This window comes from Saimiri boliviensis, chromosome 16 (assembly GCF_048565385.1).
Source record: "Saimiri boliviensis isolate mSaiBol1 chromosome 16, mSaiBol1.pri, whole genome shotgun sequence".
Taxonomy (NCBI): Eukaryota; Metazoa; Chordata; class Mammalia; order Primates; family Cebidae; genus Saimiri; species Saimiri boliviensis.
In genome coordinates, this window is record NC_133464.1 from 87,369,149 (window position 1) to 87,386,383 (window position 17,235).

The window sequence follows — 17,235 nt, forward strand, 5'->3', positions numbered from 1 at the left end:
CTCCGTTTTAGCCACAATTTTTGGCATCATCTTTTCCTCTCTTTCCCTCGCAATCCATGTCCAATCTATTAGTAAGTCTCCTCAGCTCTGTCTCCAAATAGATGCTGAATCTGACCAGTTCTCACAATTTCCGTTGCTGAAATCCTGGTCTCAATTGCTTTCACCTCTCACTCAGGCTACTCCTAGAAGTTTCCACTCTTCCATCCCACACCTCCTTCATCGTCATGGTGACCAGTGTGATGACTGGTTTCTAAAGGCTAAGTCAAAGCATTTCACTCACCTCCCTTGCATGAAACCCTCTAGCGGCTGTTCTATGATAGAGTAAGATCAAACTGTCTTTATAAGGCTCTCCATGGTCTAAACCAGGTGTCCCCAAACTATGGCCCACGGGCCACATGCAGCCCCCTGAGGCCATTTATCCGGCCCCCCACCGCACTTCAGGAAGGGGCACCTCTTTCATTGGTGGTCAGTGAGAGGAGCACAGTATGTGGCGGTCCTCCAACGGTCTGAGGGACAGTGAACTGGCCCCGTGTAAAAAGTCTGGGGACGCCTTGTCTAAACCCTGCCTACCTTTTGGATCTCATCTCTTTTCCCTTTCCCGCCTAAAGAGCACACCACCCACATTGCTGGACCCCAAACTCTCGCTCCTTGTCACGGTAGCCCAATGACGCCGTGACACATCCACATCGCTCATTTTTCAGTGTGTGGTACTTGCTGCCCCTTCTGCCCAGAGCACTGCCTTCTCCTCACCATTCTAGTGTTAATACCAAGCCCACCTCTTAGACCTCCTCCTCCATAATCACCACCTATTGCATTACTCCATTTTGTTCTCTTGACTGTAATTAACAATTACCTAGAGTCCTTTAAAAATATATTTTCTGGGCCGGGCGCGGTGGCTCAAGCCTGTAATCCCGGCACTTTGGGAGGCCGAGGCGGGTGGATCACGAGGTCAAGAGATCGAGACCATCCTGGTCAACATGGTGAAACCCCGTCTCTACTAAAAATACAAAAATTAGCTGGGCATGGTGGCGCGTGCCTGTAATCCCAGCTACTCAGGAGGCTGAGGCAGAAGAATTGCCTGAACCCAGGAGGCGGAGGTTGCGGTGAGCCGAGATCGCGCCATTGCACTCCAGCCTGGGTAACCAGATATATATATATATATATATATTTTTTTTTTTTGGGCTGGGTGCAGTGGCTCACCCCTGTAATCCCAGCACTTTGGGAGGCCGAGGTGGATGGAGTTTGAGATCAGCCTGGCCAACACGGTGAAACCCTGTCTCTACGAAAGACACAAAAAATTAGCTGGGCGTGGTGGCACAGGTCTGTAATCCCAGCTACTTGGGAGGTTGGCAAGAGAATTTCTTGAACCCGGGAGGTGGAGGTTACAGTGAGCCAACATTGTGCCACTGCACTCCAGCCTAGGCGACAGAGTGACCTTGTCTCAAACAAACCAAATATACTTTCCGTCTTCCCCACCAGATTTAAGCTCCTTGAGGGCAAGGTGTAGTTCTTGTTCACTACAGTATCCCCCACATCTTGAATGATTCTCTGCACATACTGGATGTCTAGTGTATTTGCTGGGTGTCTCATGCATTAGCGCATAACCTACTTTGGGAGCAAGGAGTGTGGTCTAGCTTGGGTTTTCCTTCCCCGCATCTAACAGTAGCATGCACATCGCAGAGACAATGGTAAGTAAGATTGAAGGGGCCCTTCTCTTTAGTATAGTGTTAGAGATAAGCTACTTCTGACTTCCTCAGCATTGTAATTCCTCTGCAGACTCCGGACCAGCCAAACATGTTGCTAAAGAAAAATGCAGGCAGTCCTGCCCCCACCCCGCTAAGTCACAATGGGAAAAGCAGTCTGAGTTGTTACTGCTCTGTGCTGTTGGTGCACACCGCTGGGCTGAGGTAGAAAGACACTGGGGAGAGAGCACTAGGGTTAGGGTTTGGTGCTTTATCTCATTACCCTTTATGCTGCTTCCAAAACATAATTGTTTTAATAGTGTTTCTAATCCCCCTGAGGCAAATCTTCCAAAGAATTTCCAGACTCCAAGCAATTTAAGTTTGAATCTAAATTAGTTGTGCCTGCGTCCACACAGCATTTTTCAAGCTGCAAGCCATAAAATCAATGTAGCGATTCCACTCCTAGCACTTTGCTTGAATGCAATTACAGAAAATATTAGCATGTACTGCAATAATAAGGGCGAACTTTTAGGATTACGTACACATATATGTACTAAGTTGTGTTACGAAATTTATTTCTTCCTGTGTGTCAATGTTTTCAAAAGGTAAAGAAGTCACCGGCCTAAAGTATTAGTTTTACATGTTTTTATTCCTTAAAAGAAAAAAACAACTTAAATGCATACTTACAGAATAGAATACACTTATTTAAAGTTTCGACAGTTAAAAAAAAAATAAACGTTATTTAATCCAAAGTTTAACATGAGGATGATCGCATAAGGCAATTTCTTTCCTTTAATAAATATCATATTAAAGTGAACATTATTCTGGAAGCAAATCATCCCCTAATTCTTCATCAGCAAAATCATCATCATCGATTCTTTTTTTGGCTGCGGTTTTTGGTCTTTCTATTTGAGGGCCAAGTGGGTCCACGTACGAGGCATCTAGGTTTCAAAAGAGATGATTGTCCTGTTAGCATTATGTAAACAAACAAAACAAAACAAAGTTGAAACCAGTCAGGCTCATAATCAAAATGAATAACTCAGAGTGAACAGAAACGGTCTCCCAAGTCATTTTAAATTTTATCTGTAAATACGGAATTCGTAAGCATTCCCGGCGACACCTTTCTGCCGTCTCACCAGTCTTCTTCAGACCTGCTATGCCTGGAGGAAGCGGGTGGGGAGCACTTGCCTATTTCTTTGTTACTGCTACTTTCATAAGGTTCATTTGTCCCAGGTAAAGTTCTGAGTTTGGCACTCAGTCGTTCGCCTTTACTACTGGCACTACAGTCCTGGCCACTATCTGAAAACACAAAAATAAAAATGCATTTGTTTAATATGTTGAGAAAACATAAAACTACATTATGCATCTTAAAGCGTACTTATTTCCCAAGAAACAAGCAGATGGTTTCACTTGGAAGCCAGCTTCTTAGGGATGTAATTCTTGTTTTCTGAAATTTGAAAGAAATCTCTTGCGGGAAATCTATAAAATAGATAAAATATCATTTAAGAGTAGTCTGTATACTTATTCTTTCAAATGTGTGTTTGTTATAGGTTTCAATTTTATGGACGAACTTATGAGAAGTAAGAGATCACCCTGACTAATATAATCTAGCCAAGAACAAAGCACCTGAAGAAACAGCAGATGGGAAGTCACAAGCTCAGCGTGAGCTGCGTCGTCAACCTCCTATCCAGGCTGGAGAGAGGCCCTAAAACCCCATTCCATGAAAAACAGCAGAGGAGGCTGGGTAAGCTTAACCTAGTGGGCAGAGAACCTAGTTCACACAAGCACTTTCTTCAAACATTTGAAGTACGTTCATACAGAAGAGGACTAGACTTCCCCCGCACGGCAGGATAGATTTTGGCTTGATATAATGATAAACTTAAAAAAGAATCACAGTTGCCCAAATAGGCAATGGCTGCCTTAAAAAAATGTGATCTGTATCGGTGAGGATTTTCAGATAGAGCCGAACACTAACATTAGTAGGAAATGTTAGTAGTACTTTTTAACCAGAAATTGCTGTGATATTTTCTTAAAGAACCACTCCTCTAGCCCCACAATTTTCCTTTCTTCCCCTTAGAATTCCTACAGTGGTATTTTTTCTATTATGTTAGCCTCGTTTTTAGTAAGAGTGGTCCACTGATAAACACTGATAAACACATTTCTTTTTGAATATACCTTTGCATTTTAGTTTACTGATAATGTCTCTGGGAATAAATTAGAACAAGACGGACTTTAAAATTCCCAAATTTTAAGATTGGCCAATTGACCCAAAAAAATAAGTCTTCTCTAAGGTTCTTATCCAAAACCTTATCATTTCCCGTAGCACTGATGTTACTGGAAAATAAAGTTCTTTAGTGTATTGAATATGTGTCTACATACTTTAGCATGTTTTAAATTATTTTGCTCCCCCACCTTTTTTTTGGTTAAAACAAAGTTAATTTTTTCCATGCAGAAATGTATATGGGTGTCTTTTAAACTGCCTGAGTGAGCTCAGGTCAATAAAGTTGAAAAACATTGCTCTAGGAATATTTCTTTTACTTCACTTTTTTTTTTCCTGAATAATGTATATCCTACCTGTCTCCAAGGAAAGTTTAAGATAAGTCACCAAACATATACACAATAACTATACAGCAATCTTTTAAAAGATGAATGAGTACATGAGAAGAAAAGTTTGGGTGAGAAAGGTAAAATGAAGTTGGGAGGGAGTGGTCCACAGGTCTTCTTGCCTTAGGGTTTGCAGTCAATGAAGGGCAAGGGCAGGAACAGTTCTATGACTCATGGGTGCATAAGATGTGACAACCAATGTCTCCACAAAAATGCAGGTGTTCCCATTAGAGAGAGAAGATAGAAATGCCTCACAGAGCTGCTCACTGAGGAATACTACGGAATGTCAGAAACACACCCTCATTTTAGTAACCACAACATTATTTAACTTTTCATATAGATGTAAATTACCAAAATAACCTGATAGCTCCCTCAGGCACCCCAAACCCTTCTGAAATCCAAATGTACAATTCCTAGCCTAAAAGATTCAAATTTTGTAGAAAAAGCAAACCTTAAAAAAATAAAAGTTGGCAAACTTGGCTGGGTAGAGCAGCATGCACCTGTTGTCCCAGTTGCTTGTGGGGATGAGGTGGGAGGGTTACTTGAGCCCAGGAGTTCAATGCTGCAATGAGCTACTACAGCACCACTGCACACGGCCTGGGTGACACAGTGAGACCCCGTCTCTAAAATCAATAAATAAAAATAAACAAATAATAAATAAAATAAAACCTGACTTCATCTGAAAAATTTCAGTTGTCCAATTGAAAAACTATAAATGCAATTTTAAAAAGTTTCATTATAAGGACTAGTGTGGGTAATACTGTGAATACTGTGGTTTCATCATTTTCAACTAACTTTCATGGAGTAATAATGTCATACATGGGCAGGTACAAATAAATCAATAAGCATTTGTAAGCCTTGGTAGGTTTTATGCTTAAATAAAATGAAACTATTTTGGAAATTACGATATGCACATTACTACAGTAATATTACTATCTCCTGGTGGGAAGTTACATAACGAGTATGTTCAGAAAATAAGAATTTGAAGATCAACTTATCTAAATTATTATTATTATTATTATTATTATTATTATTGAGATGGAGTTTCGCTCTTGTCACCCAGGCTGGAGTGCAATGGCGCGATCTCGGCTCACCGCAACCTCCGCCTCCTGGGCTCAGGCAATTCTCCTGCCTCAGCCTCCTGAGTAGCTGGGATTACAGGCACGTGCCACCATGCCCAGCTAATTTTTTGTATTTTTAGTAGAGACGGGGTTTCACCATATTGACCAGGATGGTCTCGATCTCTCGACCTCATGATCCACCCGCCTCAGCCTCCCAAAGTGCTGGGATTACAGGCTTGAGCCACCGCGCCCGGCCAATTTATCTAAATTATTAACCAATTAAAATGTCCAAATTTTATTTATGAGAAAAATCTTAGAATCATAAAATTCACTGTTAAAGGGAATCTTGAAGCTTATATATACCAGAAAAAAAAAAGCTTGTATAGAACAGGCAGGCAAGATGGCGGAATAGGAACAGCTCCAGTGTGCGGCTCAACACAGAAGGCAGGTGATTTCCACATTTCCAACTGAGGTACCTGGTTCATCTCATTGGGGCTGGTTAGACAGTGGGAGCAGCCAAAGGAGGGCGAGCTGAAGCAGGGTTGGGCATCACCTCACCTGGAAAGTGCAAAGGGCTGGGGAACTCCCTCTCCTAGCCAAGGGAAGCCATTAGGGACTACTTCCTGAACTCCCACCCAGGTAATGGACTTTTCCCACAGTTTTCAAAACTGCAGACCAGGAGATTCTCTCTGGTACCTACACAACCACAGGAGCCCTGGGTTTCCAGCACAAAACTGGGTGGCCGTTTGGGCAGAAACCGAGCTAGCCGCAACAGTTTTTTTTTTTTTTTTTTTTCCCATACCCCAGTGGTGCCTGCAATGCCAGTGAGACAGAACCATTCACTCCCCTGGAAAGGGGGCTGAAGCCAGGGAGCCAAGCGGTCTAGCACGGCAGGTCCCACCCCCACGGAGACCAGCAAGCTAAGATCCACTGGCTTGAAATTCTGGCAGCCAGCACAGCGGTCTGAGCTCAACCTGGGTTATTTGAGCTTGGTGGGAGAAGGGGTGTCCGCCATTGCTGAGGCTCAAGTAGGTGGTTTCAACCCCACAGTGTAAGCAAAGCTGCTGGGAAATCTGAACTGGGTAGAGCCTGACACAGCTCAGCAGCTGCAGGTAGTATCTCACCAGATGTCCTTGCTGGGCAGAGCATCTTTGAAAAAAGGCAGCCGTCCATCACAGACTTATAAATAAAGCCCCACCTTCCTGGGACAGAACACCTGTGAAAAGGGGATGGTAGTGGGTACAGCTTCAGGAGACCTAAACGTCCCTGCCTGGCAGCTCTGAAGAGAGCAGTGGATTTCCCAACAATGTTTGAGCTCTGATAAGGGACAGACCACCTCCTCAAGTGACTCCCTGACCCCTGTGTATCCTAACTGGGAGACACCTCCCAGTAGGGGCCAAGAGACACCTCATAGAGGAGAGATCTGGTTGGCATGTGGCAGGTAACCCTCTGGGATGAAGCTACCAGAGGAAGGAACCGGCAGCAATCTTTGCCGTTCTGCAGTCTCTGCTGGTGATTCCCAGGCAATGAGGGCCTCCAGCAAACTCCAGCAGACCTGCAGCAAAGAAGCCTGACTGTTAGAAGGAAAACTAACAAACAGAAGAAACAGTTTCAATATCAACAAAAAGGTGTCCACTCAGAGACCCTACCCAAAGTTCACTGACCTCAGAGACCAAAGGAAGATACATCCATGAAGAAGGGAAGAAACCAGCACAAAAAGGCTGAAAACTCCAAAAAACAGAATGCCTCTTCTTTAAGGGATCACAGCTCCTTCAGCAAGGCAGCAAAACTGGACGAAGAATGAGTCTGACGAATTGACAGAAGCAGGTTTCAGAAGGTGGGTAATAACACACTTCTCCAAGCTAAAGGACCATGTTCTAACCCAATGCAAGGAAACTAAGAACCTTGAAAAAAGGTTAGATAAAATGCTAACTAGAATAACCAGTTTAGAGAAGAACATGAACGACCTGATGGAGCTGAAAAACACGGCACGAGAACTTCATGAAGCATACAAAAGTTTCAATAGCCGAACTAATCAAACGGAAGAAAGGATATCAGAGACTGAAGATCAACTTAATGAAATAAAGCGAGAAGACAAGATTAGAGAAAAAAGAGTGAAAAGAAATGAACAAAGCCCCCAAGAAATATGGGATTACATGAAAAGACCAAATCTACCTTTGATCGGTGTACCTGAAAGTGATGGGGAGAATGAAACCAAGTTGGAAAACACTCTTCAGTATATTATCCAGGAAAACTTCCCCAACCTAGGAAGGCAGGCCAACATTCAAATTCAGGAAATACAGAGAACACCACAAAGACACTCCTTGAGAACAGCAACCCCAAGACACATAATTGTCAGATTTACCAGGGTTGAAATGAATGAAAAAATGCTAAGGGCAGCCAGAAGAAAGGTTGGGTTCCCTACGAAGGGAAGCCCAGCAGGCTAACAGTGGATCTCTCAGCAGAAACCTTAAAGCCAGAGGAGAGTGGGGGCCAATATTCAATGTTCTTAAAGAAAAGAATTTTCAACCCAGAATTTCATATCCAGCCAAACTAAGCTTCATAAGTGAGGGAGAAATAAAATCCTTTATGGACAAGCAAATGCAGAGAGATTTTGTCACCACCAGGCCTGCCCTACAAAAGCTCCTGGAGGAAGCACTAAACATAGAAAGGAACAACCAGTACCAGCCACTGAAAAAACATACCAAATTGTAAAGACCGTCGACCCTAGAAAGAAACTGCAGCAACTAATGGGCAAAATAACCAGCTAGCATCATAATGGCAGGATCAAATTGACACATAACAATATTAACCTTAAATGTAAATGGGCTAAATGCCTCCATAAGACACAGATAGGCAAACTGGACAAAGAGTCAAGACCCATTGGTGTGCTGTATTCAGGAGACCCGTCTCATGCACAGACACACAAAGACTCAGAATAAAGGGATGGAGGAAGTTTACGAAGCAAATGGAAAGAAAAAAAAAAAAAGCAGAGGTTGCAATCCTAGTTTCTGATAAGACAGACTTTAAACCATCAAAGATCAAGAGACAAAGAAGGGCATTACGTAATGGTAAAGGGATCAAATGCAATAAGAAGAGCTAACTATCTTAAAAATATATATGCACCCAGTGCAGGAGCACCCAGATTCATAAAGCAAATTCTTAGAGACCTACAAAGAGACTAAGACTCCCACACAATAATAGTAGGGGACCTTAATACCCCACTGTCAATATTAGAAAGAGTAATGAAACAGAAAATTAACAAGGATATCCAGGTCTTGAACTTAGCTTTGGGCCAAGGGATCTAATAGACATCTACAGAACCCTCCACCCCAAATCAACAGAATAGACATTCTTCTCATCTCCACATCACCTTTATTCTAAAATTGACCACATAATTGGAAGTAAAATACTCCTTAGTAAATGCAAAAGAATGGAAATTGTAACAGTCTCTCAGACCACAGTGCAATCAATTTAGAACTCAGGATTAAGAAACTAACTCAAAACCACACAACGACATGGAACTGAACAACCTGCTCCTAAACAACTATTGGATAAATAACAAAATGAAGACAGAAATGAAGATGTTCTTTGAAACCAATGAGAATGAAGATACAATGTACCAGAATCTCTGGGACACATTTAAAGCAGTGTGTACAGGGAAATTTATAGCACTAAATGCCCAACAGAGAAAGCAGGAATTATCTAAAATTGACACCCTAACATCACAATTAAATGAACTAAAGAAGCAAGAACAAAAAAAATTCAAAAACAGAAGACAAGAATTAACTATGATCAGAGCAGGACTGAAGGAGATAGAGATACAAAAACTATTAAAAAACTGAATGAATCCAGAAGCTGATTTTTTGAAAAGATCAACAAAATAAACTGCTGGCCAGACTAATGAAGAAAAGAGAGAAGAATCAAATAGTTGCAATAAAAAATGATAAAGGCGATATCACCACCTATCCCACAGAAACACAAACTACCATCAGAGAATACTATAAACACCTCTAAGCAAATAAAACAGAAAATCTAGAAGAAATAGATAAACTGCTGGACACTTATATCCTCCCAAGACTAAACCAGGAAGAAGTCAAATCCCTGACTAGACCAATAATAATGTCTGAAATTTAAGCAGCAGTTCATAGCCTACCAACAAAAAAAGTCCAGGACCAGAGGGTTTCACAGCCGAATTCCACCAGAGTTACAAAGAGGAGCTGGTACCATTCCTTCTGAAACTACTCCAAACAATAGAAAAAGAGAGACTCCTCCTAACTCATTACATGAGGCCAATATCATCCTGATACCAAAACGTGGCAGAGACACAACTAAAAAAAAAACCAAAAAACATTTCAGGCCAATATCCCTGATGAATATCCATGTGAAAATCCTCAATAAAATACTGGCAAACTGAATTCAACAGCACATCAAGAAGCTTATCCATCATGATCAAGTTTGCCTCATCCCTAGGATGCAAGGCTGGTTCAACATATGCAAATCAACAAATGTAATTCATCACATAAACAGAACCAAAGACAAAAACCACAGGATTATCTCAATAGATGCAGAGACAGCCTTTGACAAAATTCAACATCCCTCATCCCTTCATGCTAAAAACTCTCAATAAACTCGGTATTGATGGAACGTATCTCAAAATAACAAGAGCTATTTACGACAAACCTACAGCTAATATCACACTGAATGGGCAAAAACTGGAAGCATTCCCTTTGAAAACCAGCACAAGAAAGATGCCCTCTCTCACCACTCCTATTCAACATAGTTTTGGAAGTTCTGGCCAGGGCAATCAGGCAAGAGGGAAAAAATAAAGAATATTCAAATAGGTAATGAGGAAGTCAAATTGACTCTATTTGCAGACCGCATGATTGTATATCAAGACCCCATCGTCTCAGCCCAGAATCTCCTTAAGCTGATAAGCAACTTCAGCAAAGTCTCAGGATACAAAATCAATGTGCAAAGATCACAAGTATTCCTATACATCAGTAACAGACAAACAGAAAGCCACATGAGTGAACTCCCATTCACAATTGCTACAAAGAGAATTAAATACCTAGGAATACAACTTACAAGGGACATGAAGGACCTCTTCAAGAACTACAAACTACTGATCAAGGAAGTAAGAGAGGACACAAACTGATGAAAAAACATTTCATGCTCATGGTTAGGAAGAATCAATATCGTGAAAATGGCCATACTTCCCAAAGTAATCTATAGAGTCAATGCTATCCCCATCAAACTACCATTGACTTTCTTCACAGAATTGCAAAAAAAAACGTTAAATTTCATATGGACCAAAAAAGAGCCCACATAGCCAAGACAATTCTAAGCAAAAAAAAAAAAAAAAAAAAAAAAAAAAAAAAAGCTGGAGGCATCATGATACCTGACTTCAAACTATACTACAAGGCTACAGTAACCAAAACAGCATGGTACTAGTACCAAAACAGAGATATAGATCAATGAAACAGAACAGAGGCCTCAGAAGTAACACCACACATCTACAACCATCTGATCTTTGACAAACCTGACAAAAACAAGCAATGGGGAAAGGATTCCCTATTTAATAAATGTTATTAGGAAAACTGGCTAGCTATATGCAGAAAGCTGAAACTGGATCCCTTCCTTACATCTTACACAAAAATTAACTCAAGATGGATTAAAGATTTAAACATAAGACCTAAAACCACCCAAACCCTAGAAGAAAACCTAAGCAATACCATTCAGGACATAGGCATGGGCAAAGACTTCATGACTAAAAGACCAAAAGCAACGGCAACAAAAGCCAAAATAGACAAATGGGATCTAATTAAACGAAAGAGCTCTGCACAGCAAAAGAAATTATCATCAGGGTGAACAGGCAACCTACAGAATGGGAGAAAACTTTTGCAGTCTACCCATCTGACAAAGGGCTAATATCCAGAATCTACAAAGAACTTAAACAAATTTACAGGAAACAAACAAACAACCCCATCAAAAAGTGGAGGAAGGATAGCAACAGACACTTCTCAAAAGGAGACATTTATACAGCCAACAAACAAATGAAAAAAAACTCACCATCGCTGGTCATTAGAGAAATGCAAATCAAAACCACATTGAGATACCATCTCATGCCAGTTAGGATGACGATCATTAACAAGTCAAGAGACAACAGATGCTGGAGAGGATGTAGAAAAATAGGAATGCTTTTACACTGTTGGTGGGAGTGTAAATTAGTTCAACCATTGTGGAAAACAGTGCGGTGATTCCTCAAGGATCTAGAACTAGAAATACCATTTGATCCAGCAATCTCATTACTGGATATATACCCAAAGACTTATAAATCATTCTATTATAAAGACACATGCACACGTATATCTACTGCAGCACTGTTCACAATAGCAAAGACTTGGAACCAATCCAAACATCCATCAATGGTAGAATGGATAAAGAAAATGTGGCACATATACACCATGGAATACTGTGCAGCCATAAAAATGGATGAGTTCATGTCCTTTGCAGGGACATGGATGAAGCTGGAAACCATCATTCTCAGCAAACTAACACAAGAACAGAGAACCAAACACTGCATGTTCTCACTCATAAGTGGGAGTTGAACAATGAGAACACATGGACACAGGGAGGGGAACGTCACACACCAGGGACTGTCAGGGGGTGGGGGACTAGAGGTGGGATAGCATTAGAAGAAATACCAAATATAGATGACGGGGTGATGGATGCAGCCAACCACCATGGCATGTGTATAACTATGTAACAAACCTGCATGTTCTGCACATGTACCCCAGAACTTAAGGTACAAAACAAAAAACAAAAACAGACAAAAAACTAAGTATAGAAAGAGATAATTCCCTAAATAAACAATACAAATGGTCAGTAAGTATACTTAAAATATTTAGTCTTACATAACTTTAGAAATAAGTGAAAAAAGAGCAAGTCAGAACTCCGTATACGAAAAAAACCCTTTATTAGAAAGATCAAAAAGAAGCAAAATTAAATATATTGTTTACATAGATGGTAAAATTATACACAAAAAAGGAATGGAAAAATATAAAACTAGAAGTATACCAAAGGTAAAACCCACAGGTTTATCTGCTCTGGGAGGAAGCAGACGAAATGAGGAAGAGAACACATGTAGGTGCGACAGTAATGGTGGGTATTCTAGATCTGCTTTATGATCGTTTCATCAATTTTTATTTTATTAAACATGCTTCATAACTTAAAAGTGCTACATGTATTCTTTTGTATATATCAAATATTCAACAAAATTTAAAGATTCAAATAATTCTAATGTAAGATTCTAAATGTAAGACTTAGTTTTATCTATTAAAATGGCACAATATCAGGTTAGCAAGGGAAACAAATGAACAAGCTGAGAATAAAAGATTTAATATTTTGCAGTTAGCAAGATGACGGAATAGGGAAGCCGTTGATTTTGCTCCCCAACAAAGATACTTATTTAAAAATATATGGCCCCAAAGCCTTCATGATAACTACAGAAGCCAGCTCGAAATTCAGAGTATCTCAAGCAAGCTTGAAGCCAAGAACAGTTGCATTAAAACACAGCTCATGATTGGGAGAAAAAGCCCAAGTCAGCTTCTCTCTTGGGAAGGAAAGAGAAGAGTGGAATATGTGTCAAACATTCTGGCTTTAGGGGGGGCTGCTGGAAGGACTGGTTTCTGTGTCACCTGACTCTGAACCCTGATGGGGCACTGCATATTTTGGGTGTCTGGGGGCTGCTAAGAACTCAAGAGAGCTCAGTCTCTTGTTGTAATGCTAGATGACTACTCCTACCACAGACAGAAGCTAGTACAGCTCTCCGTGATCAGGAGAAAGTAAAGCTCACGGCTTCCTCCTTGGAAGGTAAAGAAAAGCACGACAGCCTGGTGCCATGGCTCACGCCTGTAATCCTAGCACTTTGGGAGGCCAACGCGGGTGGATTACGAGGCCAGGAGATTGAGACCATCGTGGCCAACATGGTAAAACCCCGTCTCTACTAAAAACACAAAAAATTAGCTGGGCGTGGTGTTGCGAACCTGTAGTCCCAGCTACTCTGGAGGCTGAGGCAGAGGAATTACTTGAACCCGAAAGGCGGGGTTTGCAGTGAGCCGAGATTGTGCCACACCGTACTCGTTTGGTGACAGAGTGAGACTCCGTCTCAAAAAAAAAAGAAAAAAGAAAAAAGAAAAAAAAAAACCACAGAAAAAGAGTGAAACATACATTCAATGTTCTGGCTTTTTGGGGAGGGAGGCTGCTTAAACAACTGCTTTCTGTCTCATCTGACTCAGAGTGCACATGGGGAATTGGCATATATTGGATGGCTGGGGCCAGAGCTCTCTAGCTGACTTGTTGCAGCACCAGGGATCCTACAGTACTACAGACCGACACCAGGGGGAGCAAGGGACTACAAGCTCCTAATAGAAAAACCAGCAAACCTCTCTAATTGGGAAATTAGACATACACGGCTAGAGAGAAGTTGCTTCCTCATCAAAGCTTTAAGAGATGCCCATAATCTCTAGCCAGGCTGACTGGCAAAGGTCATTTCTTATACAAAGCCAGTCTGTAAATACTTGGAAAGGTGGCTTTTTTTTTACTTTTCAAATACACAAATCTCAACAAATTATAATAAAGCACATGAAGAAACAGGGAAACACAGCACAATCAAAGGAACAACAACAACAAGAAAGCTCTGGAAACCAATCCTAAATAAATGGACATCTACAAATTACCTGACAGATAATTTTTAAAAAAATCATATTCAAGAAGCTCAATAAGAGAATACAGACAGACAACAAAACAAAATCAGAAAAATGACAAATGAACAAAATAAGAATATCAACAAGAGCTAGAAATTTGAAAAGAGCCAGATAAATACTGGAGCTGAAGAATACAATAAATGAATTTTTAAAATTCACCAGAGAGTAACATTAGCAGACTTGATCAAGCAGAAGAAAATCCATGAACTCAAAGATAGATCATTTGAAATTATTGAGTCAGCAATAATTTCAAACAGAAAAAGCAATCAAGGAAAGACCAGCAGATTTCTCAAAAGAAACAATACAGCAAGGAGGTAGTGGGAGGATATATTCAAAGTGCTAAAGAAAAATACTGCCAACCAAAAATACTCTATCTGGCAAAACTTTTCTTCAAAAATGAAAGTGAAGTTAAGAACTTCTTGAAAAACAGAAGCAGAGGGAGTTTACCACCACTAGATTGACCTAACAAAAATTGGTAAGTAGAGTCTTCCAAGTTGAAATAAAAGCATATGGAAATATAATGCTCTCTGGTAAAGTTAATTATGGGGACAGATAAAGAATTTTGTAATATTGTTATGGCAATGTGTAAATTACTTTTAATTAATGTACAGGATTTAAAGGACAAAAGTATAAAGATAACCATGACTATAAAATTATGTTACAGTCACAAAATATACAAAGGGCTGGGTGCAGAGGTTCACACCTGTAATTTGGGAGCATTCTGGGAGGCCAAGGCAGGCGGACTGCGGGAGGCCAACGCAGGCGGATGATGAGTTCAAGAGATCAAGACCATCTTGGCCAACATGGTGAAACCCCATCTCTACTAAAAATATAAAAATTAGCTGGGCATAGTGGTGTGCGCTTGTAGTCTCAGTTACTCAGGAGGCTGAGGCAGGAGAATTGCTTGAACCCAGGAAGTGGAGGTTGCAGTGGGCTGAGATTGCGCCATTGCACTCCAGCCTGGTGACAGAGTGAGACTCTGTCTTAAAAAAAAAAAAAAAGTGAGGAGAGATGAAAAGGAGTAGATATTTCATATGCAATTGAAGTTATCAGTTAAAAATAAGTTGTAACTTTAAGATATTTTATGTACTCTCCATAGTAACTACAAAGACAATAACGATAGAAGGTTCAGAAGAGAAAATGAGGAAAGAATCAAACCATATCATTACTGAAAAATCAATGAAACACAAAAGACAGCAAAAGGGATAAAATACTATAAGCCATTTAGAAAAGAATTAAAAATGGTAACTCTTTCTCCATCAGCAATTACTTTAAATATACATTGACTGAACTCCCTAAAGACATGGAGTGGCTGAATGAATTAAAAAAAAAATGCAACCTAATGCTGTCTACAGGAGATTTTACTTTAGATATAAGGGCATACATAGAAAAAAGACACCATGTAAATGATAACCAAAAGACAGCAGGCGTGGTCATACTTATTTCAAACAAAACCGACTTTACTCTCACAATTTCTATTCAACAGAGTATTGGAAGTCCTAGCCAAAGCAATCAGGCAAGACAAAGAAAGAAAGGCAGCAAAACAGGAAAAGAAAATGTAAAATTATATCTGTTCACAAATAACATGTTCTTATATGTAGAAAACCCTAAATATTCCATTTTTTTAATAGAAAACCCTAAATATTCCATTTTTAAAATGGTTAGAATAAACCAATTTAGCAAAGCTGCAGGATACAAAATCAACACACAAAAATCAGTTGCATTTCTATATACTAACAATGAACAATCCAAAAAGGAAAGTAAGGAAGAAAAAAAATCTCATTTACAACAGCATCAAAAAAGAATAAAATATTTAGGAATAAATGTAACCAAGGTGGCGAAAGACAGACATCGAAAGCTACAAAATATTGCCGAAAGAAATTAAAGACAACATAAATAAATGGAAAGGCATTCTGTGCCATGGATTGGAAGATATAATATTAGTAAAATACCTATAATAACCAAATTCATCTACAGATTTAATACAACCCTTATCAAAATCCCAGTGCTATTTTTTACAGAAATAGAAAAAGCCACCCTAAAATTCATATGGAATCTCAAAGGATATCAAAATAGCCAAAAGCATTCTTGACACCTTTTTTTTTTTTTTTTTTTTTTTTGAGAGAGAGTCTCACCCTGTCGTCCAGGCTGGAGTGCAGTGGCGCCATCTTGGCTCACTGCAACCTCCATGCCCCGGGTTCAAGTTGATTCTCCTGTCTCAGCCTCCCAAGTAGCTGGGATTACTGGTGCATGTGGAGATGGGGTTTCCCCATGTTGGCCAGGCTGGTCTCAAATTCCTGACCTCAGGTGATCCACCCACCTCAGCCTCCCAAAGTGGTGGGATTACAGGCACGAGCCACTGTGCCTGGCCAGCCAAAAATACTCTTGAAAAAGAAAAAAACAGAGCAGAAGGCCTCACACTTCTTGATTTCAAACATCTACAAGCTATAGTAATCAAAACAGTATGGTACTGGCATAAAGAAAAACATATATACCGATGTAACAGCATAGCGAGCCCAGGGGAAAGGCCCCTCATGTATATGGTCACATGACCTTTACACACTGGAGAAAAGACAGTCTCTTTAACAAGTGGTGCTGGGTAAACTGGGTATCTGCATGCATAAGAATGACATCAGACCCTTACCTTTTACCATAAGCAAAAATTTAACTCAACATGCATTCAGCATTTAAATGTAAGATCTGAAACTATAAAACTCCTAGAAGAAAACACAGTAGAAAATCAACATGACATTAGATTTGGCAATGATATTTTTTGGATATGGTACCAAAAGCACGCATAAGAAAAGCAAACACAGGCAAATGGTCCTACGTTAAACTTAAAAACTCCTGTGCAGCAAAGAAAACAATCAACAAAGTGAATAGGCAACCTATAATATTTGCATACTAAATCTCTGATAAGGGGTTAATATCCAAAACATATAAAGAATTAAAACTCAAAAACAATAAAACAATCCAAACATTGGGATCTGAGTAGACATTTCTCTGAAGATATACAAATGACTAACAGGCATATGAAAAACATATGTTCAATATCACTATTCATCAGGGAACTGCAAACCAAAACCACAGTGATGTATCACCTCACAGCAATTAGGATGA

At 40.0% G+C, this 17,235-nt stretch overlaps 1 protein-coding gene across 4 annotated transcripts in view; it reads right to left on the reverse strand.

Moving 5' to 3' along the window:
- Positions 1-2,233: 2,233 nt before the first annotated feature.
- The window catches only part of IFT88 (intraflagellar transport 88), a 124,721-nt gene continuing 109,719 nt past the window's right edge, over positions 2,234-17,235 (reverse strand). For 2 of the 4 annotated variants that reach the window (XM_039473368.2, XM_039473369.2), the window contains 2 exons: positions 2,871-2,981; positions 2,234-2,623 (listed from right to left, as the gene is read on the reverse strand). In XM_039473368.2, coding sequence (XP_039329302.1) covers positions 2,502-2,623; positions 2,871-2,981 — 233 coding nt within the window. In that variant the 3' untranslated portion in view covers positions 2,234-2,501. Of the gene's footprint in view, positions 2,624-2,870; positions 2,982-3,001; positions 3,162-17,235 lie in introns of those variants that run through there. The other 2 variants (XM_074387939.1, XM_074387940.1) reach the window with 2 other exon arrangements.